At 44.4% G+C, this 27,788-nt stretch overlaps 1 protein-coding gene across 1 annotated transcript in view; it reads left to right on the forward strand.

Moving 5' to 3' along the window:
- The window catches only part of GABRB1 (gamma-aminobutyric acid type A receptor subunit beta1), a 353,552-nt gene that overhangs the window by 211,327 nt on the left and 114,437 nt on the right, over positions 1–27,788 (forward strand). The window contains exon 3 of the mRNA XM_027775586.1: positions 10,233–10,315. Coding sequence (XP_027631387.1) covers positions 10,233–10,315 — 83 coding nt within the window. The remainder of the gene's footprint in view (positions 1–10,232; positions 10,316–27,788) is intronic.

Here is a 27,788-nt window from a genome sequence, read left to right on the forward strand (position 1 = left end):
AAACACTTTAAAAACAAAAAAAAAAAAAAAAGAAAGAAAAAAAGCTATCATGGGACCATGGTTTCTAACATCCCATGATCATGTTCTGACCTAAACTCCCAGTGTCCATAAGCTGGATTGTGTCGTAAGCCATTCTAAATGTCTTTGAATGAAAACAGATGAATGCTAGGCTGTCGTGAATCCAGCTCTGGGCAATCTGTCTTCAGGAGGTCAGTCATGCTTTGGCCTTCCGCTGGCTCTACCCACCCTAATTCACAGGCCCCACCGCTAGCCCTCCCACACGCTCAGAATGAGCACCTGATGAATGACGACTGCGAAGCCCAACTCAAAAAGCAACTCAGTTCCGAAGTCTCAACCCGTCCAGCTTTGCGATCTTTGGCAGGTTGTTCCCAGGGAAGCTGTGTATCAGCCTGTCAGGCATAGAACACATGCATTTCCGTGTGAGCGTGGCAATCAATCGTGGAGGTGACGCGAAGCACCACCGAGCTGCCATGTGACACAGGAGACAAAGGGCCACACGAGACACTGTCGTTCTTAGAGACGCTCGCTGCTGCTCTCACCCACGGAACAGAAGCACAGGGCAGTACTCTTCCTGGGACCCTCTCTCCGTTTGTCAATGACCCTGGGAAGTCCTGCTGAGCACCTCCTTTCACAGAGAACCCACACACTTGGGTCACTTAACCTCGAGCGTTAGCAATCCGGAAAGGACAGACCTTTCACCAGCAGAGTCCAGCACTCTGTCGTCCAGGCTCAGACTCGATTTCCAAGTACTCACTTGCGCCAGTGTCCCTGTACCAGCCTCTGTGACCCGTCCCCTCCTCCGAGGCCCCGGTGAGCCTCTCTCTGGTGACTGCATTTATGACCGTGTGGCTTTCCTCCTGCTCTTGTTAAGTCATTTTGTGAGAGCTGGAGCCTAACACAAGTCGGGCAGTGAAACTCTCTTGGGGTTTGAAACTTGGGGTGCTGGATCCCAAGATGGAGCTCGCTTCACCGATGTCTGTGCTTACCAGAGAAAGCCAGGCGACTGCCTTCGCTCAAGTCCCGGGGGTGGCTGGTTCTTTCCCCCGCTCAGCTGTGGTAGTTACTCAACTCTGACGTCATAACGCATTCTAGGAGCAAGAGAAGCAGGGGAGACCATGGTGGGAAACCCCAGGGCCTGGCGAAGCCTTGGTGCGATGGACGGGTTAGCAAGGGTATCTTACATTCTCATTACCCTTGGTTGCTCAACAGACTGATCGTAATGGATAGCCACAGCAAACCCAGTTATGGGTCCCTTCAGTTGGGGTTATCTGTTCCTTGGGACGGTCAGATGAGTAATAATGAGTATCTAGATATTAACTATTCATTTTACAGACAGTGGTTTGTCGGCTTTGCAAATGGCTTTGAGACTCAACTCGTGAGTCCGTGGTTCAGCATGAGAGTTCAGGGCTTACACGTGTTGGATACGAAGTGGTCACTAACCAGATGACGTTTGTCTGAAAGTGAGGTAAATTAAGTGACATATGCTAAGCAGGGGGCTCTTAAATAGTTAGCCATATTTTATTCTGATTTAAAATACTATAAATAGTTTCAACTATACTAAGCAGCACGCACACTGTGATTCGTTCGGCCCACGTTTTCCATGCCTCCGAGGCCCCTACACTATTAACTTGTGCTCCAGGTTCATTTCTGCGGCGCGGGACACCAAAGGAAGGTGGTTTCTTGACACGAGTTGATTTTCTGTTGTCTTTTTTTTTTCAATTCGGGGCTATAAGAATATAGAAGCAAGTCCTTTCCTATTTATTGGCGTTTTCTCGATGTCATGTAAGTAAGATACGACACAAATATAAACGGGTGCTCAGTGAGCTTGAAGACCGTAATTTCCATCATAATCTCTTCTTTCATATTTCTCTATTTATTAAAGTAAATATCAACATTTGAACTTAGAAGGTGATTTTACAAAATACAGTTTTCAGTCATCCCATTTGTACTTTATATCTTGAAGTTCTCTGTAAGATTTCATGTTATTAAAGATTTCCACAGAGAAAAAAAACGCAACTATTGTAGCAGGTTTCGTAAGCTTGGCGGTACTGGTGGGTTCTTTGTTCTCAGGGACTGTCTTGTGCATGGATGTCGGTTTGCAGCATCTCTGGCCTCTCCTCAGCAGACGACAGTGTCAACCCTCCAGCCCTACCCAGCCTGACAACCTAAACAGAGCTTGCCAGACGTCCCCAGTATAGTAATATACAACCTGACTGAGAAGTATTGGCTAAGTCATGGGATCTGGGCTGGCCAGACTTCAGCAATTTCCAGAGAATAGTCTCATTTTCACAATTTTGTTTATTCAGAGCAGCTGTTAAACACAGAGTCAAATAGATACATTTTTAACGCATTTTAAAATATTTATCTTGTTATTTTGGTCGGGGTGTTTAAAACACTGTGCAGACTATAAAAGATAATGGTGCAGAACTGTATTTTCAGACAACCAAAGATATTCATGGTATTTTGTTAAGTGGAAAAATTAATCAACCCATATGATCGTAGGAGCAGAAAGCAGGAAGAAACCTAGTTAAATCCTTTTATATGCTACATTCTGGAGCACAAATAGTCTCTACATTATTTTTAAACACATCAAAAAACATTTTAACTAAACTTCAAAGCTTCTTTTGCTCTTCTCTAATGCTAAAATAAATCTGATTAAGTTGACCAATGTCCTCTCAGAAAAGGCTTCAAAGAGAGGGTCCAAATATTCGTATCTGTGAGCATCTGTGAATGTCCATGCTTCATACGGAAAGTCAAAGAGAAATGGAAAGGATAGGGTTTTTCCTGATCCTGCTTTTAAGAGAGTCATTGTATTTCTGTTAGGTTAATAAAAACGACCAAATTAATAACTGACCTTGGCAGCCTAAAATAATGTTCTGATGTACATTCAAAATAACTTTACATATACAGAGAGTATATCTGTGTGTGCACACACACACACACACACACACACACACATATATATATATATAGAGAGAGAGACATCAGGAAAGTCATGGTGCATTCTTGCATAGAAAAATACATCATGGGGACCAGCAGTTAGCGTAATGGCCATGTCACTGGACTCCCATGTAGTCAATTGCGGTTCGAGTCCTCAACAGTGGCTTAGACTCACACCGGGCATGTGTGCGTGTGTGCCCAAGATCCCAAGAGGAGAATGGAGGAGAAGGGATTGCAATGTGACCATCCTCTCTGGGGGGGGGGTGATATCTCACTTTCTGTCTCTCTGTCTTTCTGGCGAGCACACATGCCCTATAGCAAAACCTCTCCAAAAAAAGAAAAATACATCATGATTTTTCCAGTGACCCGATTATCTCTTTATCTGCACATATTCAGTATACTGTGCTCCAGGACAACTCTGTGTATACACATATACATGTACTAGAGTAAATCTAGAGCATTAGAAAAAATAAAAATAGAAAACAGCATTAACATGAACTGGCTTCATGATCTAGTAGTTAAAGGAGCTAGATTCCACACAGTCAGCTCCATGGTTCAAATCCTGGTCCCAGCAGCTTGAAGAACATGCTGTGTGTGTGTGTGCGCGTGTGTGTGTGTGTGTGTGTGTGTGTGCGTGTCTGCACGCAAACTCCTGACAGGATGGGGAAACAGAGGAGAAATGAATGTGACATAAGCACACTTTATTAGGAAGTCCTTTTTTCATCTCCTTCTGTCTCTGGCAAGTGCATGCACTCTCTGACAAATTTAACAACAACAGAAAGAGACAGAGAAAATAACATAAATGTCCACCAAAGGAGAATTTGGGTTAGGAAAATAAATTATGTTCTTTGCATACGACTGAACACATTGTACATTAGAGTAAACATTACTTAAAGATAACTTATTATTTACTTATATAGAACTAAATTCAGATGCATTGTTAAAGAAAATAAGTAAGGTACAGAACAGTGTATTGTTTAAAAAGTTTTCGCCTAAGAAGACACAGCTGTCTTTCTACTGTATTTGTGAAAAATTCCAAATGCTGCAAATTTAGGTAGAAAGGAAACTTGCTATTTCATTTGAATCTTCTCAGTTCTTCAAGTTATGATTACCTTTTGTAGAGGAGCAATATTTGTTTTCTTAAAATACTTTGTTAATTCCAAAGGGATAATATATCAAAAGATGATACGAGTGGATGAAGCATATGAATGTAAGTTATGTAACACTCTACAGCCCAAAATACCATCGCAGGGAGAAGACAATGGAAGTCCAAGTAGGGTATTGAGAATCTTTGAGTTTGCACAAACACGCAAGTCACCTGGAGCTGGGAACTGTGGTGGGAACTGCCACCCTGGCACGCTGTCGCTTCTTGGCTTATATGTTTCCTGCTGGATGTACATTCAAAATAACTTTACATATACAGAGAGTATATCTGTGTGTGCACACACACACACACACACACACACACACATATATATATATATAGAGAGAGAGACATCAGGAAAGTCATGGTGCATTCTTGCATAGAAAAATACATCATGGGGACCAGCAGTTAGCGTAATGGCCATGTCACTGGACTCCCATGTAGTCAATTGCGGTTCGAGTCCTCAACAGTGGCTTAGACTCACACCGGGCATGTGTGCGTGCATGCCCAAGATCCCGAGAGGAGAATGGAGAAGGGATTGCGGTGTGGCCATCCCCCCTGGGGGGGTGATTTCTCGCTTTCTGTCTCTCTGTCTCTTTCTGGCAAGTGCACATGCCCTATAGCAAAACCTCTCCAAAAAAAGAAAAATACATCATGATTTTTCCAGTGACCCGATTATCTCTTTATCTGCACATATTCAGTATACTGTGCTCCAGGACAACTCTGTGTATACACATATACATGTACTAGAGTAAATCTAGAGCATTAGAAAAAATAAAAATAGAAAACAGCATTAACATGAACTGGCTTCATGATCTAGTAGTTAAAGGAGCTAGATTCCACACAGTCAGCTCCATGGTTCAAATCCTGGTCCCAGCAGCTTGAAGAACATGCTGTGTGTGTGTGTGCGCGTGTGTGTGTGTGTGTGTGTGTGTGTGCGTGTCTGCACGCAAACTCCTGACAGGATGGGGAAACAGAGGAGAAATGAATGTGACATAAGCACACTTTATTAGGAAGTCCTTTTTTCATCTCCTTCTGTCTCTGGCAAGTGCATGCACTCTCTGACAAATTTAACAACAACAGAAAGAGACAGAGAAAATAACATAAATGTCCACCAAAGGAGAATTTGGGTTAGGAAAATAAATTATGTTCTTTGCATACGACTGAACACATTGTACATTAGAGTAAACATTACTTAAAGATAACTTATTATTTACTTATATAGAACTAAATTCAGATGCATTGTTAAAGAAAATAAGTAAGGTACAGAACAGTGTATTGTTTAAAAAGTTTTCGCCTAAGAAGACACAGCTGTCTTTCTACTGTATTTGTGAAAAATTCCAAATGCTGCAAATTTAGGTAGAAAGGAAACTTGCTATTTCATTTGAATCTTCTCAGTTCTTCAAGTTATGATTACCTTTTGTAGAGGAGCAATATTTGTTTTCTTAAAATACTTTGTTAATTCCAAAGGGATAATATATCAAAAGATGATACGAGTGGATGAAGCATATGAATGTAAGTTATGTAACACTCTACAGCCCAAAATACCATCGCAGGGAGAAGACAATGGAAGTCCAAGTAGGGTATTGAGAATCTTTGAGTTTGCACAAACACGCAAGTCACCTGGAGCTGGGAACTGTGGTGGGAACTGCCACCCTGGCACGCTGTCGCTTCTTGGCTTATATGTTTCATAAGTCGAGGTATTAGAGATGAATCTAACAGATTTCTCCAACAGCAGGAAATCTGGGGCACCGTAAGTCATAGAAAGCTGGTTTTGTTGGTGTTGGTAGTGTATTAGGTTACAACAAGGGGAAGGTAGGCTTTGGTGAATTATATAGATTCTCCTACTCCTAAATTCCTTAGATACTGGCAGAAACGTGGCTCCAGTGCTAACAAGTATGGGAGGCCGTGAGACAGTACAGCTGCAATCATGTCCGTCATTGGAGGAGGACTTACTAAGTACAGGGCACTGGGCTAAGAGTACTGCACACATTGCTTCTGATCTTTACAGCAATCTAATGTGGTAGCTGCTTTGATGAATGAGGGCACTGAGCCTCTCAGAGATAAGTTAACTAACCCCAGCTCACATCACTAGTAAGCAGCAAACACTCAAACCTAATCTGTCTTACTTCACAATTCTTGTTTCAGTTTTTGCTATGGGCATGTGCACTCACTGGACACAGAGACAGAGAAGGAAAGTGAGACGGCACCCCCCAGGTGGTACGACCATGCCACAATCCCTGTTTCATTCTCCTTTCAGGAGTTTGGGCACACATGCACATGCACTCAGCATTTTTTCCAAGCTACCGGGTCCAGGACTCACGCCACATGGTTGGCCATGTGGGATTCAACTGCCTTAGCCACCATACCAATGACCCCAACTTCAAATTTCTAAAGTACGCACACACACACACACACACACACACACACACATAACAGCTTTATTGTGATATCACTGACATATGGCTATTGTGAATAATTAATAACATTATGAATGTATTATAATCCTCAATACCGTAGTAGAAAACTAAATTCAATAGCACACTAAAAGGATCATATGTGATGACCAAGTAGGATGTATTTCTGGAAGGCAAAGATGGTTCAACATATGCAAATTAATCAATACGCGATACAACAGTAACAGAATGAAGGATAAAAGCCACACAATCTTTTCAATAGATGTGGAAAAATATATTTGACAAATTTAACATTGTTTCATGACTAAAAATTCTCTCAACAAAGTAAGTGTAAAAATAACTTACTTCAACACAATACAGACTATATATGAAAAACTCAGAGGTAACATCCTAATCAATAGGTCTTGAGATCAAAGCTGAAGGCATCACAGTACCTGACATCGAATAATGTCACAGGTCTGTGATAACCAAAACAGTATGCCGATGGAATAAAAAAAAACCTATAGACCAGTAGGACAGAATAGAAAACCCAGAAATAAACTCATACCCTGTTGTCAACTGATCTTCAATAAAGATGCCAAGAATGCACACTGGGGAGAGGATATTCCCTTCAACAAATGGTTTGTGAAAAAGTAGGTATTCACATGCAAAAAAGAAATAGGACTCCTATATCACATGCTACAGAATTCAACTGAAATTGCCTTAAAGACTTAAACATAGGAATGGAAACTGTAAAAGTACTAGAAAAAAACCTTCTTGACATTGGTCTTTATGAAAATCTCTTGGATAAAAGTAGCAAAAGCCCAGATGACAAAATAAAAAAGAGACTAGATCACATCAAACTGAAAAGTCTCTACATAACAAAGGAAACAATCAACAAACCGAAAAGTCAACCTATGGGATGAGAGCAAATGTTGGCAAATCATAGCTCTGATAAGGGACTAATATACACAATATATAAAGAACAGATACAACTCAAGAAGAAAAATACAAGTAACTAAAAAGTGGAAAGAAGGTCTAAATAAACACTTCTCAAAGAAAGAAATTCCGATGACCAACACACATATGAAAATGTGCTCTACATCCCTAATCATCACTGAGGCCCAAATCAAACCCAAAAGTAGATATTACTTTACATCTGTCAAGTATTATCAAAAAGACAAAAGAAAACAAGTGTTAGCAAGGGTGTGCAAAAAAGAGAACATTTGTAAATTGTTGAGGAAATGTAAATTGGAACAGCTTTCATGTTCCTACAAAAGATTGATTTGACTCTCAAGTTTTTTGTTTCTGTTTTTGGTGATTCCATCGGAATTTTAGGAATGTTTCTTCTATTTCAGTTAAAAACAAAAAGCCATTGGTATTTTGATAGAGATTGCATCTATAGATTACTTTGGGTAGTGTGGACATTTTAGCAGTATTAATTCTTCCAACTCTTGAACATAAGATGACGTTCCTTTTTTTTTTTTGTCTTTTTAAATTTCCTTCATCAATGTTTTATAATTTTCAGAGTAGAGGTCTTTTTTCCCATTGAAAAAATTAATTCCTAAATACATTATTTTGTAAGTTTTTAAAAGTAATAATCCTCATTGTAATTTCTAATTTACATAGAAGAATAGTATGTCTTCATGGTTTAGAGTGTGATTTTCAAAGTAGATATGTAAAGTATAATAATCATATCAAGAAAATAAATATATCCACCATTTAGCATTACTTTGAATTGTGCATATTGAAAATTCAGTCTACTGGTTATCTGGAGATCAATATTAAATTGTCACTAATGTTCTTTACTGTGTTATAGTATTCTCTAACTCATTCCACTTGTTTCTATACATTCTTAAATCTGTTATCCAGGCTTTTCCCATCTTTTTCAACTCCCCTCCACTTTCTAGCTTCCGGTATTCACCATTACATTCTCTGCTTCTATGCAATTGAGTTTTTTAGCTTCTACTGGTGAGTGAGGACATGATACTTGTTAAGTGAGGACATACCGTATTTGTCTTTCATAGCCTGACTTACTCCACTTAGCATTATTTCTTCCAGCTTCATCCATTCGCCTCATATGACAGGATTTCATCTTATGACTGTAGAGTCTTCCTTTCTGTATATAAACCACATTTTCTTCATCCATTCACCAGTTTGGGGGCAACTAGTTTGATCACATATCTTAGCAATTGGGAACAGTGCTGCAATAAACACGGATGTGCAGATCTCTCCTTGAACATACAGACTTTCTGTCCTTTGGATAGAAAAAGTGGTGGGATTACTGGACCACAGGCAGTTCTACTTTCAGTTTTTGAGAATCAGCTGTCCTATTTTCCATGGTGGTGGTACGAAGCTGCATCTCCACGGCATCAGAGCACGAGGTTTCCCGTCTCTCCACAGCCTCACCAGCATGCGTTATTCTTTGTTACTAATGAAAATGGAATTCTCTTCTTAATTTCCCTTCAGACACTTCATGGCTGGTACATAGAAACACCACCGATTTTCATATCCAGTATTTTGTATTCTCAAACTTTATTGAATTCATTTGTTCGTGCTAAAATTTTTTGATGTTCTGTCATGTGTGTGTGTGTGTGTGTGTGTGTGTGTGTGTGTAGTCTTTGGGTATTCTATGTGTATAATTATGCCATCTGCAAACAGAGATGATTTTGCTTCTTTCCTTCTGAATTGGATGCCTTTTATTTATTTTTTCCTTGCCTGATTGCTCTGGCTGGGACTTCTAGTACTATGTTGAAAATCAGTGGAAACAGTGGACACACTTGCCCTGTTCCAGATTTTAGGAGAAAAGCTTTCTGTTTTTCTGCCTCAATTAAGAAAAGCATGTTGTCTCATTTTATTGATATGGTATATTATGTAGCCTGATTTACATATGTTGTAAACACCACTTGGTATATGACCATTTTAGTCTGCAGTTGGGTTCAGTTTACGAGTATTTTACTGAGAATGTTGGCATCTACATTTATCCAAGATATCGCTTGTGGTTTGCTCATATTGTTTTTGTCTTGCTTTGAAATCAATGTGAGGCCGTCTTTGTAAATTTAGCTTGAGAGTGTTCCCTTTTCTTCCATGTTTGTTGAATTCACCCATGAAACCATCTGGTACTGAACTTCAGTTGCAAAGTTTTTGACTACTAATTCAGTCTCCTTATTTGTTTTTGATCAGTTCAGGCTACTTATTGATGCCATTTTGCGAAATGTATCCATTTTCCCTTATCTACTTAAGTTATCCAGTTTGTTGGATTTACTATTTACGATAGTCTCTCATGCTTTCACATTTGGATGCTTTCTTCCTTTCTTTCTTTCTTTCTTTCTTTCTTTCTTTCTTTCTTTCTTTCTTTCTTTCTTTCTTTCTTTCTTTCTTTCTTTCTTTCTTTTTTAAAGGATTTTGTCTTAGGGCACTTGTGCTCACCAGAGAGGCAGGGAGAGACAAGGAAAGGAAAAATAAGAAATCATCCTCCAGATGGGCTGGCATGCTGTAATTCCATCTCCTCCTTTCTCCTCCTGGGATTTTGGCCACCCACACACACGCGCCCAGCATACTTTCTGAACCATGGTGGGCCATGTGGGAGTCCAGCTGCTTTAAACAGCACCCCACCTGCTGGCCTAGGGATGCCTTGTTTTGCCAGTTGGTAAACATGACCGGGGCTGGCGAGCCTAGAAATGGAAGGTCACCACTCTAGTGATGCCATCTTTTTCTGTCTCCTATGGCAGGATCACAACCACGGCTGCGTGCATGATGGATCTTCGAAGATACCCCCTGGATGAGCAAAACTGCACCCTGGAGATCGAAAGTTGTGAGTTTCTTGGGCAGGGGAAAGAAAAAGAGGGATGTCTGCTTAACCCGATTAAATTCAACCTTTCACTGAGTAAATTGGTGCTAGGGCATTTTTATCTTCCGACTTGGCGAAAGGTTCACAGTCTAGTGATATTTTTGCATATTATTAGAGGCTCAGGGATCATTTCAATGAAGTTACCTTTTTAAACAGTTAGGAAAAGTTCATTTATTTTAGTTCAACAATTTATAAACTCATGCTTTTTCCTTCTCAGAGTGGAGGTTTTCCCATATTACTTAGTCACATTGCTGATTCTATCCTGTTGGCCTAAGGGTTTGTAAATCGTTGTCTGTAGTTGAATACACTGTGGTAGGGTCTTATACAGTGTGCCTTTCTTCGTGAACAGAACAAGATGACAAATGGTACTAAAGAGGCCTGTGCTTTGGGTCAAAGGCTTACTGTTTTTAGGTCTAGTGACTGATTTGGGTTTGTCTTCTTCAGCTGTTATTCATTGATGTCTTTCTTGCCAATTCAGATATTTTAGTCGCTAAGATTGAATGTATTGATTTTCTTTGTATCATCATTGCTCGGCTATCAACCTGCGAACCCTTGAGCCCATTCACTGTGAATATCAGAGCAAGGCCACGTCTTGGTTTTCAGAGGTGTGGAGAGGTGCAGCAGCGGATCCAGACCATTACTGTATCGCTTAATGTAATGAGAGGTGTCAACAGATGTTTATTTAGATTATTGTTAAAAAAACTCTACATGTAAACATTAAGAAGGTAAAGGACTATTAGAAAATTCCAGGTGACTCTATAGTATTGTTAAATGATGAAAATGTTTCTCCAGTGTCTGATTATTAAGCAATCCATTTTCTAGTTCTATCACATAAAGACATAGAACTAAAGATGTTTCTATAGACATAGCTATAGCTATGTAGACACAATATTGATCTAATTCCAATAGAAACTGGAAACAAGGAAATTTATGAACTAGTCTTTGTTACTATGCTAATTTTAAAACTCGCAGAAAGAAATTGGTAATGAAAGGCTTTAATGTATTAAAGTACCGACAGTGATTTTGGGTTTAAATGCCAAAGTTGACCGAATTCCAACCACTGGAATTAATATAAACCCAAGCATTTATTTTAGTTCAACAATTTATAAACTAATAGCTAATGACATTTTACAAACAACACAGACACTTAGTTCACCAAACAAGCCATTGTTGTTGGAACTGATCGAGCAAGGAAAGGCTAACTCATGGTTGCTCGTACATACGGGCTGCCTTTTACTTTTAATGTCTCTTCCACTGACCTTGTGATATTTACCTTGGCTTCTGCCACACAGTGTTAAGGTATGATAGCCTTTTCAAATTCCAAGATCTTAATGTTTATTCATTCACCCAAAGGAGTAATGAATTTTGACAAGTGCTTAAGTCTGTGCTATAAATTATTAGTGCCAAAATTATCGGTATTTTCTCCTAAGACGCATATTTTAGTTTATAATGCGATTTAGCTTTCCTACGATAATAGGCTGACATTTTTAAGTTAGCAAGTTTCTTTATTCATGTTAGAAACTTGGTTACATTTTGGCCCATTTCTCATATTTTATAGTGACCAAAACTAGGAATGAAGCAGAGATGAAACATTACATTTTTGTGGGTCAGGAATGGGGGAAGCCCAGCTAGCCAGGGTCATCAAAAATCATTATAAAATATGGCGACATACAATGGTTGGTGGCCCAGGCGTATGGCGGTCGTTAAGGCAATTCGGTCAGATGTGAACAGCTGTCTGAACAGATGGGCGAGCACAGTTGCGGGGACCCTAAGGTCAGCTAACATGTAAGGGGTGCGGGCAGATGGTACGGTCATCAACATGGTCCAGCAGCAGGTCACAGAGCGCCAATCCCTGAAGACACTCAGCTAACGCCGTCCTTACCTGCCTATGAGAACGTGTGTAATAAGGAATACATGAAGCCTGAAACTTGGCAGAAAGGGGAAAATAACAAAAAAACATGGGACTGCTTTCTATTGGATTGTTGGAAAACTCATGATGCATTTTTGTATAAAAAAAAAAATCCACCATGACTCTTCCGACACCCCAGTGTTTGCCAGACTAAAGCTAGACATGATATAGCACCTTTGCAACATCATAGTTGTAACATTTCAGAGATGGTGTATCTGAGGCTCGGAGAAGTAAAATATTAGTAATCTACCCAGGGCTAGACTCACACCAGGTGCATGTGCGTGCGTGCCCAAGATCCTGAGAGGAGAATGGAGGAGAAGGGATTACGCCGTGGCCATCCCCCCTGGGGGGTGATTTCTCGCTTTCTCTCTGTCTCTCTCTGTCTATCTGGTGAGTGCATGCGCCCTATAGCAAAAACCTCTCCAAAAATCATCATCATCCTCCTCTACCCAGGGCTAACAGACAGGAATACAGCCGAGTAGGGATTCTAAACAAGTGTTCTGCCTCCCATCACAGAACCCTGCAATCAATGGATCAATGGGAGAGTCAAAGCCAGGCATCGGTAACTACCAGCGTAGCACAACTGGACCCCCACGCAGCGAGGTCGGCAACGCTGAACCAACCGAGACTGGGCTGTTTCCTAAGACTGTCCCTGATGAAGGTCAGGACAGGTCCCAGGAGCAGAACCAGGACGTTGCTTTTAGATAAAGGGTCAAAAACGGCAGCTTCCGGGAGAAGGCCGCCTGTGGATCCAGGACACCACGCAGCCCTTCATTTCGTTGGTTATTACTCCCGCCACCAAAAAGGCTGTAGGTGACAAAGCTGCTCAGTGTTAACATTAAAACGCGCCCCTTCCTAACAATAGAGGAAGCAACCGTACAGAGCTCTTGAACCTTAAAAGTAAGCATTTCGAGTGGCGAAGAACATCGCACATGTCAATAACGCGGAGCTCAAATGGACTTGGTTTCTCCCTAAGCACACGATGGATGTGTTACTAAGTATTATACGTACTGTATCAGCTACTCATCCATTTTTTATCTCTTTCTTTAAAAAAAAAAAAAAAATCTGCCGCTTTCTGAAATAGCTCTCCGTGAACTGACAGTGTCTCAAGACCGTAACTGAGCTTTTTAGTGATTACAGACGAGAGGCTCTAGCGTCACTGGGGGGAATAAGAATGATAAAGTAGACATCTCGCTGATGCAAGATTGGCCCCATCTCACTTGTGTGGCCAACGGAGTGGAAACTTTGCCTATGGTACAAAATGGACTAGTTTGTATGCTCTCATTACAGCCTCAAGGCCGGGGAAATGGTTTTCGTGGTTTGGCCCTTTGAGACAAATTAAAGATGTTTGGTTTATCTTTAATGTCGTCTAATCAAGTTACATTGGAAAGGCCATAAAGACTTGTTAAATTGAAAATTTACTTGAACTTGGGCGGTAATAGCTTCTAGCCCTGGGAGCTATAAAATGAGTTAATGGCATATAGAAAAATCAATCAAGAAATTTGGTATAAAGAGTATTTGGAGTTGGAAATGTGTAATGCTATCGTGTGAAGGGTTGGTGGCCACAAACTTCATGGAGTATGGCAAGGTCTTGGGGTAGCTATCAGGGAGCAATCAGGTCGTTTTTCCTATACCCCGTAATGCAAAGCCAGGAAAATCTGGACCCTGATCTCACCAGCCCACTTTTTTTTTTTTTCTTTAAAGAAGTTTTTCCTTAGGCTGTGTGTGCTTGGGGAGAAGGGGGAGGCTGAGATGGTGAGAGGGAAAGCGAGAAATCACCCCCTGGGGGATGGCCACACTACAATCCCATCTCCTCCATTCTTTTTCCCTTGGGCACACACGCAGTGTGAGTTTCAAGCCACCGGGTCTGGGACTCGAACTGCAGCCAGCCGTGTGGGAGTCCAGCAATGTAACCGCTACCCCATCTGCTGGTCCTCACCCTCCCACTTTGAGCAGGTGGTGTCATCTTTCTCTATGCCCGAATTGTAGAAGCTCTCACCATCTTCTTCTAAGCTTCCTTGTTGGTTGCCACGACGCGGCGCGAGCCCCCACAGGGCAGAGAGGGAGCCCCTGTTCTCACAGGCCGCCCTGCTCCGCGTTCAGGACTCCGTCTTTCTCCCTCCTCACTCCACACATACCTAACTGCCACCCCTGCAAGCCTCAGCCCTGCCTGTCTATCAGTGTTTTCTCACGGCCTGCAAAGAAGCCCAACACATCGTGGAAGAGCTGCACTCTCCCCACAGCCCCCTGCACTTTGCCCTGACGTCGCTATTTCTAGAACACCCTGGCCATGGGCAGATCCCATGAGGTAAAAGTCATGATCATAAGATGCTCCGAGTCCCAGCTGTGAGCTGGAGCTAAATCTCAGAAGACAGGGACAAAGGGGGTGAGGAGAAATCAACGCGTGGGGCATCCCTGAATCATCTCCTGCAGGAGGAAAAGTCCACACTGTTTAATTTGGTCTTCAAACTCTTCCGTGAGCTGAGGTGGCGTCCCTGGTATTTCTAACCTCGTCTGTAGCCACCTCCCTCTTGCTGACTACACTCAACTCCTGCACCTCGGCCTGCTTCTGTTTCCTGCAGTTATTCTCTTTCAAAATGATCTTTCCGCTTCCCACTGCTATGACCCAAATGTTTATGGCCTCTCTAAGTTCATAGGCTGAAACCTGATCATGATGTGATGGGATTAGGACGTGGGACATTCGGGAGGTGATTAAGCATTAGGGCAGAACCCTAACAGGGGGATTACTGTCCTTATAAAGGGTCGTGAGGTAAACAAGGCCTGACGAGCTAGCTAGCCCCTTCCGCCACATGAGGACTCCACTCAAAGCTGCCCTCTGTGAGGGGACCAGCAGTTAGCGTAATGGCTTTGTCGCTGGACTCCCACGTAGTCGACCGTGGTTCGAGCCCTGGACCCAGTGGCTTAAACTCATGCCAGGTGCGTGTGCGTGCATGCCCAAGATCCCAAGAGGAGAATGGAGGAGAAGGGATTGCAGCGTGGCCATCCTCCCTGGGGGGTGATTTCTCGCTTTCTGTCTCTATGTCTCTCTCTGTCTGTCTGGCGAGTGCACGTGCCCTATAGTGAAAATAAATAAATAAATAAAAGTTGCCCTCTGTGAACAAGAAGGGAGACCTTCTTCAGATACCGGAATCTACCAGCAACTGGATCGCACCCTTCCCAGCCTACAGAACAGTGGTCAGAAGTAAACTTCTGTTGTTTACACGCTGCCGAGTTGATAGACCAAAACACCCCAGAGCACGCAGTAGTGTCTGCTCTTTTCCATGTTTACCCTTCCTTCCCCTCGGGGTTATAAACTTCCCACAGGGGAAGGGGTCATCGCACTGTCCACCACACCCACCGCGGAGCCCAGCCCAGACCGGACAGTCAGTATCCGCGAAGTAATTGTATGCTCGGTTTCCGGGTGTCAGGTCTTCAAGTCTCTTAAATTTTCCAGCTTTAAATTTTCTGGATAACATTTAAAGCAGAGAATTTTTACTTTCGATAAAATAGACTTTCATTTGTGCAATTTGATATGCAAACTTGAAGACTACCCGCAAATTTAAGATTATAAATGGGTCAACCGAGAACCAGTTAAGGGAAAACCTCATATTTTAATTACTTTAGGAATTTTGATGAGCTGGTACATGTAATGAAACTATGATCTTGCTTTGCTTCAACATAAGATAATATTCCTCCTAAATGAACTAGAATTAAGATATCAAACAAAGGTAGCATGTAGCGATATACAGATATCTTTATATTGGTTTCTTGTTTTTAAAATAGTTTTTGCACCCCAGTCCCAAGACAAAGCCCTTAGTTACTGAAGTACTCTGAGAGTCTCTGTGTCCTGTCGAGGAGAAGCTGGCAACTTGTAACCTAGGCACTGTCGTAATGTCTTCGGGTTAATGAACCGTCCGCTCAGTCTGCCTGATTTGCTGCAGAATATTGTCACTGTGGCAGTTTAAAGATCAGAATAGTAGCAACATGAATACAGAATGCCGAATAATCGTCATATCTGATTATTGCTACAATAAAATTATTTTCTTTGCCACAAAAAATAGCACATGATAGCAAAAAAGAAAAAAAATGTGCTAACGCAAGGGCCTGACTTAACTATGGAATATTTCCTGAGAAATGTGAGGTTTGCAGAATGTAAGCTAAGCTTTATTTACGTCATGTGCTACATTAACACACAGATATAAAATCAGAGTGAGTGTGGAGTCCAGACGTAACATTTCAGGGGGCGCTGCTGCTTTAGACTGGAAAAGACGTGGAGGCCCTGGGTTCCAGGTACAGGTTTGGCTGAGCACGCCAGGCACAGCCCCAGGCTCCGGGCTCAGGGAGGGTCTCAGTATGAGGAGCCCCTCGGAGGCGACTCTCACACACAAACACATACGAAGAAAGAAAACAAACTTTCCAAAGGAGATCATGATTGGGTCGTCAGAAAAGTCGTGATGCATTTTTACATAGAAAACTATTGCAAGATAAGAAGGAGGCCAAAATATCTGGGGAGAAAACTTTATAGAGGCATTGGGACCAGCAGGTGGCATGGTGGTTAAGGTGCTGGACACTCTCACATGGCTGACCATGGTTCAAGTCCTGGACCTGGTGACTATCTCTCTCTCCCCGCTCCTCGGTCAAATTTAAAAAAAAAAAAAAAAAAAAAAAAAAAAAAAACAAAGAATAAATTAATTAAATTAAATAATTATTTAAAAAAAAAACACACACACACAACTGGGGACCAGCAGTTAGCGTAATGGCTATGTCGCTGGACTTCCATGTAGTCGACTGTGGTTCGTGTGCCGGACCCTGTGGCTTAAACTCACTCCAGGTGCGTGTGCGTGCGTGCCCAAGATCCTGAGAGGAGAATGGAGGAGAAGGGATTGTGGCATGGCCATTCCTTCTGGGGGGTGATTTCTTGCTTTCTATCTCTCTGTCTGTCTTTGTCTTTCTGGCACGCACATGTGCCCAATAAGAAAAACAAAAAAAAAAACAAAAAACAAAAAAAAAACACCTTTCCAAAAAAAGAAAAAAATTTTAAAAAAACCCACAACTTCATAGAGGCATAAGCACTCGTCCTGAATGTTTTAAAGGCTATTGTATACCAGATATGCCTCATGTTGGATGTTGCCTGGGGTATGACTCAGGGTTCTTCAGGAAAACAGAGCCAGCAGAATTAAGGGTATTAAGAGAATCGGCTCGTACAATTACAGAGGCCAGCAGCTCCTAGGACCTGCATGGTGGGTTGCAAGCTAGAGAACTGAGGCTCCCAGTCCAAGGTCTGAGCACCAGAACCGAGGCCAATGCTGTCATTCCAGTCCCAAGGCCAACAAACAGGAAATGCAAATGTTTCGAGTCCAAAGGCGGGAAAGGCTGATGTCCCAGTCTGAAGGTAATCAGGTGGGAGGATTTTCCTTACAGCCAAGGGAAGGTCGGTGTTCTTTCCTCTTCAGGACACTGACCAGGTGAACTCACCAACACGAGGGAGGGCAGCATGTTCTCCTCTGTCTGCCAATTCCAAGGTTGATGTCATGGCAAAGCGCCCTCACAGAAACACCCAGACCAACGCTTCACCAAATCTCTGGGCAGCCCATGCCCAGTCAGGGTGACCCCTCAGGTTAATCGTAACACTCGGAGTGCTAGATTTGGATCCGTTCAGTTTGATTCGATCCACCTGGCATGTCTCAAACACTGAGAGCATGTGGCCCGACCACTGAGGCTGGGGACATGGTAGACACAGCAGCACCACGAAGACCAAGGGCAGAAGTTGTAAGAAGGAAGATTTACAAGGTAGAAGGGACTTTTCCAGATGAACAACTGTGTCCATTCATGGACTAAATCTCTGCTTAACAGAGAATTCCCCATACCCCAAGACATCTCAGCTGTAAATGGCCACCCACCAGTCATAATGTAGACCACATCCTCATTGAGAGGCCAGTCTAATTTTACAAACTTCAAGGTTTCTTTCAGATTCAGCAGCTAGGGCTCTGAGAGTGTATTCAACTTCGACTTATCACCAATAAATTACTTTATGTGCCTCACTAAAATACTGATTCTAAAGTGATCCTGATTTACAAAAGGAATTAGAATACAGAAAGAAAGACATGCCATGAACACATGAACATATAAATACTCACACAAAAAAAAAAAAAAAAAAACATGAAAAACAGGACAATTAAAAGCAGAGGCCTTTGCACCATTCTCCCGTACTGCCTGCCGGATCATTCATTCTGATCTGCAGTGATGTAAAAATAGCATCTACAACATTCTGCACACTTTCTATTCACGGATGCTAAGCACTCACACAAAAAAAAAAAAAAAAAACATGAAAAACAGGACAATTAAAAGCAGAGGCCTTTGCACCATTCTCCCGTACTGCCTGCCGGATCATTCATTCTGATCTGCAGTGATGTAAAAATAGCATCTACAACATTCTGCACACTTTCTATTCACGGATGCTAAGCACCAAAAATAACAGAAGTAAATTGCACTTCATGAATGATTCATGACTCCTTTGTGTCCCCATTGTCAGGGAAATTAGCAACATTGGATACCTCCTTAGATAAATGTGATTTTGCCACATTCAGTAGACTACTTAATGAAAATGAATATTTCACATTGATGTTCATAGAAATGTTAATTAATTTTAGTGCCCATAGCTTTTGGCTGAGCGGAGGGGTGTGCAGGGAGGAAGGGAATATTTTCTGAATTCATTTCTTCCTTTTTCTAGCCTGCTGCTTTGAAACTGAAAAAGCGCTCTTTCTGAAAAGTCTCTGATCTTTTCAAGTTAGAAAAGAAAAGCCAGCGGAGGAGTGGAGCTCATTTTATGAAATTAGGTTTGCAATCAGCCTGGCTTACCCTGTAGACAGTGTGTTTTCCGTGGGCGTGGGAGGCTGTGGAGCTCGCTGAGGATGTCTCTGGTGTACAGATCTCAATTTCTGGAAGTTTCTCTCCTTACTGGTGTTCTGATGGATGGCCATTTTGCTGCTGGCTTCCAAACAGGAAGTGGGAAATAAAGCTTGTTTTATCCAATGGTTTCAGGGATGGGCGGAACACTTAAAGACACATTTTGTAATGGATCCAGACCTGGACACCCTCGTGGAACGAAGGCTTGGGTTCACTTGCAACTCAGGTTCGAGGGTGATAAGAGCTAATATTTGTGTCTTACACTTGGCCCAAGCACGTCGCACAGACTTCCCACTCACTGTTACCACGGGAGGGAATCAAAGCACCAAGGTAGTAACTCGCTTCAAGTCACAGAATCGCAGTGTCTTGAATGGGATGTAAACTCTACCGATCTGGGGACCAGCAGTTGGCATAATGGCTATGTCACTGGACTCCCATGTAGTTGACCGTAGTTCGAGTCCCGGACCCGGTGGCTTAAACTCAATGCCAGGCAACATGTGCATGTGTGCCCAAGATCCCGAGAGCTCCCCCCAAGGGGGTGTGATTTCTCACTTTCTGTCTCTCTGTCTCTCTCTGTCTTTCTGGCGAGCACACGTGCCCTATAGCAAAAACCTCTTAAAAAAAAAAAAAAAAAAAACCTATGGTGCTCTGACTTGCAAGTCTCAGATTTAACATTTATATTATTGCCTCTTAAAAAAATGACTTCTCGGGAACCAGCAGTTAGCATAATGGCTATGTCGCTGGACTCCCATGTAGTCGACTGCGGTTCGCGTCCCGGACCTGGTGGCTTAAAACTAACGCCGGGCGCGTGTGCGTGCGTGCCGAAGATCCCGAGAGGAGAATGGAGGAGAAGGGATTGTGGCGTTGCCATCCCCCCTGGGGGGTGATTTCTCACTTTCTGTCTCTATGTCTCTCTCTGTCTGGAGAGTGCATGCGCCCTATAGCAAAAACCTCTCCCCCCCAAAAAAGACTTCTCTATTTTGTCCTCATAAAAATCCTTTCCTCTAGCTCCACTGTATGTGAGCCGGGTGGCTTTAGGCTTGATCTATCTGGACATGAAGCCGATACCTGAGAACAAAGCAGGTCTTCACTGGCCCTTCTACTCTCTGCTGAATCTGTCCCAACTCAGATTTCTTCTTTTTTAATAATTATTTTATTTAATTTTATTCATCATTATAATTGGGTTTTTACCTTAATACAGAGAGAGAGAGAAAGTGAGAATGCAAACCACCAGGTCCGGGACTTGAACCGCTGTCAGCCATGTGGGAGCCCAGCACCTTAACCACCATGCCACCTGCTGGCTCCCCAATGCAGTTCTTAAGTGGGCTGTTATTTTCTGACATGCTTGCCAGCTAAACTAAATACTCATGTATTTCAAAATAACCAACTCTTATGGCCAGCAGGTGTGTAGTGGTTAAGGTGCTGGACTACCACGAGGCCCACCGCAATTCAAGTTTTGGACCTGGGAGTTCGAAAACCATGCCAGGCACATGTGTATGCGTGCTTGAAATCCTGAGAGAGAATGGAGGAGAAGGGGTTGCAGCGAGGCCGCCTCCCTGGGGGTGATTTCTCACTTCCCCTGTCTCTGAGTGTATCCGTCTCTTTCTTCTCCAGCAAATGCATGTGCCCTATAGCAAAAACCTAAAAAATAAAACCAAACACCACGATCCTACCAGATCACATCTATAAATGCAATAATCACAGGAGTCGGAAAGTAGCTCCCTTCTAGGTGGCTAGCAGGACTCTCCCGTCATTCCAGAGCAGTGCTGGGCCTGTGACCACCGCCAGGACGCTGTGGCTTCGAGCCCGCTCTCCCCCCGCCGGGCGATGCTCAGACGCCTGTGCCTTGGGCGTGCGGTGCTCTCATGAGGGGCTTGACGGGGGCTGCTCCATGACCCCGTCTGACAGGGACTGTGACACGATGGTGAGTGATTTACTTTTCGTTGAGGTGTCAGTCTCCACATTTAAATTGCTCTGTTATCATCTTTACATTTACAAATTTTAGAAGAGAGTTTTAAAACATACCGATACTGGGACCCTGACCCAGACCACTTCCTTCCGACCGTGTGGAAACTGGGTCCCAGCAGAAGCGTTTGGAAGCCCCTGGTGGAGTGCCATGTGCGCCCCCTCCACGCCGTGCTTAGGCCGCCATGCTGCCCCTGAGTGTTCGTGTGTGTGTTTATTATTTGTGTGCTTGTGTGGCTCCTCTCTTTTTCCTTTTTTTTTTTTTTTTTGAGAGGTTTTCGCTATAGGGCACATGTGCTTGCCAGACAGACAGAGAGAGACAGAGAGACAGAAAGTGAGAAATCACCCCCCAGGGGGGATGGTCACGCTGCAATCCCTTCTCCTCCATTCTCCTCTCAGGATCTTGGGCACGCACGTACACGCGCCCGGTGTGAGTTTTACGCCACCGGGTCCGGGACTTGAACAGCAGTCGACTACATGGGAGTCCAGAGACAGCCATTATGCTAACTGCTGGTCCCGTTCCTCTCTTTTTCTTTAGCCTCCTCTTCTACTAGGCCCAGTTCTCTAACCAGGAAACAGAAATGAAAACATAGAAATGAGAGAAAAAGTACAGCAGAGAACAGGAAATAGCAAGATTTTCAAAGAAAACATCACCGAAATGATCAGAGGAAAACATTTAAGCTGTTCTTCTGCTTATGCTCTCTGGCAGAAGGCTGCATTTTTTGTTTTTCCTTTAGAAGTAGGTACCTCGAGGGACCAGAAGATGGCGTAATGGTTATGTCCCTGGACTCTGCAGCTTGAGTCCCGGACCTGGCAGCTTCAAACTCATGCTGGTCCCGTGTGCCCACAATCCCAAGAGGAGAATGGAGGAGAAGGGATTGTGGTGTGGTCATCCCCCTGTGGGGTGGTTTCTCACTTTCTGTCTCTCTCTCTCTCTCTCTGTCTCTCTGGCAAGCACCCTATAGCCAAAATCTCTAAAAAAAATAAAAATAAAAATGAAGTAGGTGCCTTGAAATAAGTAGACCATGGGACCTGCCTTACGCTGGAAATAAGTGCTTCAGCCAGACAGTCTGGCCCATGTACTGAGGAGTCAAGTTGTCACTGGGCACTAGAGTGTCTCAGGTCTGAGGGAGGGAGGGCTGGAGGCAGGACCAGACCTGGCGGAGGGCGCTTGCTCTCTCTCTCACGCACACACGCACCGTGCCACGAATGAAGGGAGAAGCTAAGTCCACGCAGATACCTCTTACATAGACACATGGACGCACACGCACGTACGCAGGAAGAGCTTCAAAAACTTTATGAAAAAAAGTACGTTAGGAAAACATTGCGCATGAATTTCGAAGGTGTTTTGCACCAAAATAAAGGTATACTTGAACCCCAGGGCCCCACAAACTTTCTGAAGTACCCTCATTTCATATGCAAATATGGAAGTGAACTTGGAGTCCCAGTTTGAATGCTGCCATGGGAGGGAGAGAGCGAGCAGGCAGAGGAGCAGGGCCTGAGCCCTCGTGGTGAGGTTCTCCAGCAGGTGAGGAGAAAGAGCCGATTGGCACGGGTGCTGGGAGGGGTATACCACGGGAATAGTTCATCACACTGACATCAAGTGCAGGCCATCCCTTCCAACCGTCAAACAGAATGGGAGGGTACCTTCTGTGTTCATCTTCGCCCCTGCACTCTGCTCTGGGGTACTGACTGTACTCATTCGATTGTGTGAAGGGTAGATTCTGGGCCAGCCCGTGGCCTGGTGCTTAAGGGAGCTGATCCCACAGGGCCAATCGTTGGTTCGAGTCCTGGACCCTGTGGCTTGAGAAACACCCAGCCACTTGTGCATGCGTGCCCAAAACCCTGAGAGGAGAGAGGAAAGGAGGGATGGGGAGAAGGGGCTGCAGGATGACCGTGCCCCGCTAGGAGGGATTCTCCGTCTCTCTCACTCTTTCTCTCTGTCATCCTTCTCCAGAGAGTACGCCGCCCTCTAGCAAATTAAGGGGAAAAAATGAAAAATGAAAAGGTAGATTTCTTAAAGAGCTCCCACTGAATGACAGCATGGATTCAAAATCAAGTGTATTCCCAGCTCTGAGATTCTGCAGGCCTACAACTCAGACAGGGGAAAAAAAAAATCCCTGAAAAGTCAGAGGATTCCCCGCCCTTACATCAGGAGCTGGCAGAGAAGAAACCCATGGTGTCTGAGATGCTCCTGTGCCGCTCATCCAATGTTCCCGTGCATTCAAGGCTCTTATTATAATGCAGGTGCTACAGGCCAGCAGGTGGTACAGGGGTTAACACGCTGGACCCTCACGTGGTTAACCCCGGTTAGAGTCCCAGGCCAGGTGGCCTGCTTTTTCACTTTCCTTCTCTCTCTCTCTCTCCTCTCTCTGTCTCTCTAGTGAGCAAATTAAATAATAATAATAATAATATTAAATAAATAATTCTTTTAAAAATACAGATTCTGGGTCAGCGAGCTTGATCTGGGGTCTGAAGGTCAGTATTTCTTTCTTTCTTTTTCCTTCTCTTTTCTCTTTCTTCTTTCTTGTATTTGTGAGAGGACTATATGTCTATTAGAGACAGAGAGGGGGGAGAGGTGAAACGCCCCTTTCCATGGGAGCCCGCCGAGATGCAATCACATCCCTGTTTCTCGGGATGTGGGGCCTGCACGCTCACCCAGTGTGTTTTTTTGTTTTGTTTTATTTTTTGTTTTTTGGAGAGGTTTTTGCTATAGGGGCGCGTGCGCTTGCCAGACAGACAGAGAAAGACAGAGAGACAGAAAGCAAGAAATCACCCCCCAGGGGGGATGGCCATGCTGCAATCCCTTCTCCATTCTCCTCTCAGGATCTTGGGCATGCACGCACACGCGCCCTGTGTGAGTTTTAAGCCACCGGGTCCGGGACGCGAACCGCGGTCAACTATGTGGGAGTCCAGCGACATAGCCATTACGCTAACTGCTGGTTCCCTCACCCAGTGTGTTTTTCAAGCCACAAGGTCCATAACTAAAACTGTACGGTGGGTCACATGGGATCCAGCTGCCTGAGCCCCCCCAGCCGCCAGCTGGCCTGACAGTATTTCTAGCGTGCTCCTGGGTGATGTCATTGCCATTGGTCCACGGACCCGGCTTTGAGCAGGGAGAGTCTGGAGTCAGGAAAGAAAACAGTCTCACCTGTGTGTCTCAGTCTGCCTTCCCAGCCGGCCTGCTCCCTCCTGAGATTGAAATAATTCTAAAGGATTTCGTCACACAGGCTGCTCAGCACTTGCTCCAAGAGAGTTTGAGTTTTCAATGAACTAAGGCAGAGAAGCCATTGTCAGGTAACCCCAAACACTGGGTCTCAAATGCTGGTAAGTCACATTGGTGCCTTAATTTTTTGTATGTGGAAGATTTCTAGAAATATTATATGCTATTAGTACTCTAAAACCCACTTCGAAATAATATCTGAGTGAACAGTTCCTATGTAGGAAGAATTTATTTTAATAAAGAAAAAAAATAAAGCACTCCACTTGATTTGATTTGATTTTGTGTCCATAAACATGAGGCTTTCAGTGAGAGGAGTGCAGTTGTACCTCGGCTCGCTCGAGACCTGGGGTTTAGTGAGTCATTCTGAGCAGCCCAGTTTTCCAGATTTCATTTTAAGCCTTTTCACTGTGAAGCTGTCTCAGAAGAGAATTCTGAAAATCATGTACCCTTTCTGGATGATCTGGGGTCACCAGCAAGCACCTCCCACGATGCACCAATGCCCCCCACTTCCCGTGAAGGTAGGCATTTGCACTCTGACCCTCCCGTAACCGTGAAACTGCCTTTTTGTCAGCGCACCCTCGGGAGGGGTTGCAGTGCTTCTTCCTGTGTCGTTAGTGAGTCCACAGAAGAGAAGTCCGTCTCTGGGTGATGGGGCAGACTTGTACAGCTCAGGACACCCGTGCTAACCTGGCCTAGTTCTCATTCTCACAGAATTCTTGGCTGTGTCCACGGGTGTGGGTAATAGCTCTCATGAATTCTGGCTTGGAGGTCTCAGCCCAGGCCCAGCTCTGAGTTTCCCCTTCCAACCTCCCTTTCGTCTTGAGTTCTTGGGGGCCTCCTGCCTTCTTGGTCTCCAGCCACTGAGTTAGAAGTATCGTCTACATTGACACCCCCGGCTCCCTGGAGCTGCTGTCATCTGATCTCCTCTTTGAGCTGGTGCGTGCTGCAGAGCCAAAGAGTCCTTTGTTTTTCTGAGCACGGGCGTTGGCACGCTTGTCATCTGTGTGGATGGAAAGCCATTCGGAAATGTCCTCTCCCGACTTCCACGCTAGGAAATGCAAAATGACTCCTTGATGGTTCTCATCCGCCCCCTACCTAACAGCGTAATGGAAAGATTCGCCCTGAGACTGCCAAATGTTCAGTGTTCCGCCAGCACGTACCTGTTAGCTAGAACTGAATCCCCTTCTCTCAGTGCACGGGCGTCTGAGAAGTGCCCTCCTGCTACCGCGAAGCCAGGGCCTAGTGTCACTCTCCTTAGAGTTTTACTCTGAAGCGATTGCCATGCATGAGAAGTCTTCAAATGCTTTTGTTTAACTTGGAAATAGAGAGTAACAGCAGGACAATAATAATAATGAGAAGAGAAGTGCTAGGATGTAAATATCAAAAAACAGAAGCATGCATAAGACGTGTCAGGGACTCGGCCAGCAGGCAGTGTGGCGAGGTTAAGGCAGCTGGGTCCCACCTGGCCAAGTCCACAGTTTGAGTCCCAGACCAGGTGGCTTGAAAGTCATGCTGTGTGTGTGTGTGTGTGTGTGTGTGTGTGTACCCAAAATCTCAAAAGGAGGCTGAAGAAAAGATGGTGTGTGGTCATCCCCTCCAGGGGCTGATTTCTCACTTTCTCTCTCTTTGGCAAATGCACACACATCCCATAGCAAAAAAAAAAAAAAAAAAGTCTGAGGCAGCGCGCTGACACACCAGCAAGATGATGAAAGATCTGGAGGTAAATCAGGGTGAACAGGATGCTGGACACACCTGCTGGCGTGGATCCAGAGGGCAGGACACAGAGAGGTCACGCAGGAAACTAGGAAACTAGCTCTTTTTTTTTTTTGGAGAGATTTTTGCTATAGGGCGCGTGCTCTCGCCAGACAGACAGAGACAGACATAGAGACAGAAAGCGAGAATTCACCCCCCAGGGGGGATGGTCACGCCGCAATCCCTTCTTCTCCATTCTCCTCTCGGGATCTTGGGCACGCACGCACACGCGCCCGGCGTGAATTTAAGCCACCAGGTCCGGGACGTGAACCGCGGTCGACTACGTGGGAGTCCAGCGACATAGCCATTACGCCAACTGCTGGTTCCCACAGGAAACTAGCTCTGAGGCTGACGTTCACACCAGCTGAATTCCCACAGGAAGTATCTTTTTGTGGTAAATTGTTTTGTTTATTTATTATTTATTTCTTTACTTACTTATTTTGATTGCTAGAGGGCATGTCTGCTCAAGGGAGAGAGAGAGAGAGGGAGAGACAGAGGAAGCACCCCTCAGTGAGGCAGGACCCCTCGCTTCTCCACCCCGCTGAGGGTTGAGGCAGGGCCCCCCGCTTCTCCACCCCGCTGAGGACTGAGGCAAGGCCCCCCACTTCTCCACCCCGCTGAGGGCTGAGGCAGGGCCCCCTGCTTCTCCACCCGGCTGACGGCTGAGGCAGGCGTACACACGCCCAGCATGGTTTGAAAACCAGCGAGGCCGGGTTTGAGCCGTGCTCAGCCATGGAGGATCTGGTTCCCTTTGTTGCCGGGTTACAGGGCCGGTCTAATGAGTTCTGCTTTAGAACATTGAGTTCTGCCTTTAGAAGGAAACGGAACTTTCTAATCAAAGGAGAAGAGCTTCAGGTAAAGCATAGGTCCGTTTATTTTAATATTTTAAACTTATATTGTCTGTTAGACATCTAAGCGGAATGATCAAGTTTACAATTGAAAAGCCCAAGTCTAGATTTCAGAGAAGTCCTGTCTGGAAATAGAAATATTTGCAAACTGATGCGGACCAGCAGACGGTATAGTGGTTGTCACTGGACTCCCAAATGGTCAACTGTGTTTAAAACTCTCACCAGAGGCGTGTGCACGCATACTCAAGATCCCGAGAGGAGAATGGAGGAGAAGGGATGCAGTGTGGCCATAGCTCTGCGGGGTGATTTCTCGCTTTCCATCTCTCTGTCTCTCTCTGTCTCTCCAGTGAGAGCATGCTTCCTATACCAAAAATCTTTCTAAAGAAATAAAAAAGATATAAATTCACCCATGAATCTGGTGCCACCCCAAGGTAATGCGTGACCCCAGTGGAGATCCGAGTGCTGAGCCGTGGTCTAACCAGGGCTGAGGTGGGAGAAGAGCTCGAACCCGCGAGCACGGCGGCACCAGGCAGGTGCATTGTAACTCACCTCATCTCAGCGATGGCTCTGAGCAGGGTTCCCACCCTACCAATGCGGGAACTGGAGCACAGAGGCCTCACCCCTGTCTGTGTTCGGACGAGGTCACTGGCAGAGCCAGTGCAGCAGAAGGGACTGGGAGAACTGACCATGAGGGAGGAGGAAGCCTGGGGAGAGGGGTGTGCTGAGGGACAAGGGAAAAAGTGTCCTAGGAAACACCTGCCAGAGCAACGTGGGCAAGAACCAAGAGCCGCCATCGCATTCCACGACAGTGCTGGGAGCGACGGTCTAAGCCGA

The sequence above is a fragment of the Tupaia chinensis genome, unplaced genomic scaffold, assembly GCF_000334495.1.
Source record: "Tupaia chinensis unplaced genomic scaffold, TupChi_1.0 Scaffold000054_1, whole genome shotgun sequence".
Classification (NCBI taxonomy): Eukaryota; Metazoa; Chordata; class Mammalia; order Scandentia; family Tupaiidae; genus Tupaia; species Tupaia belangeri.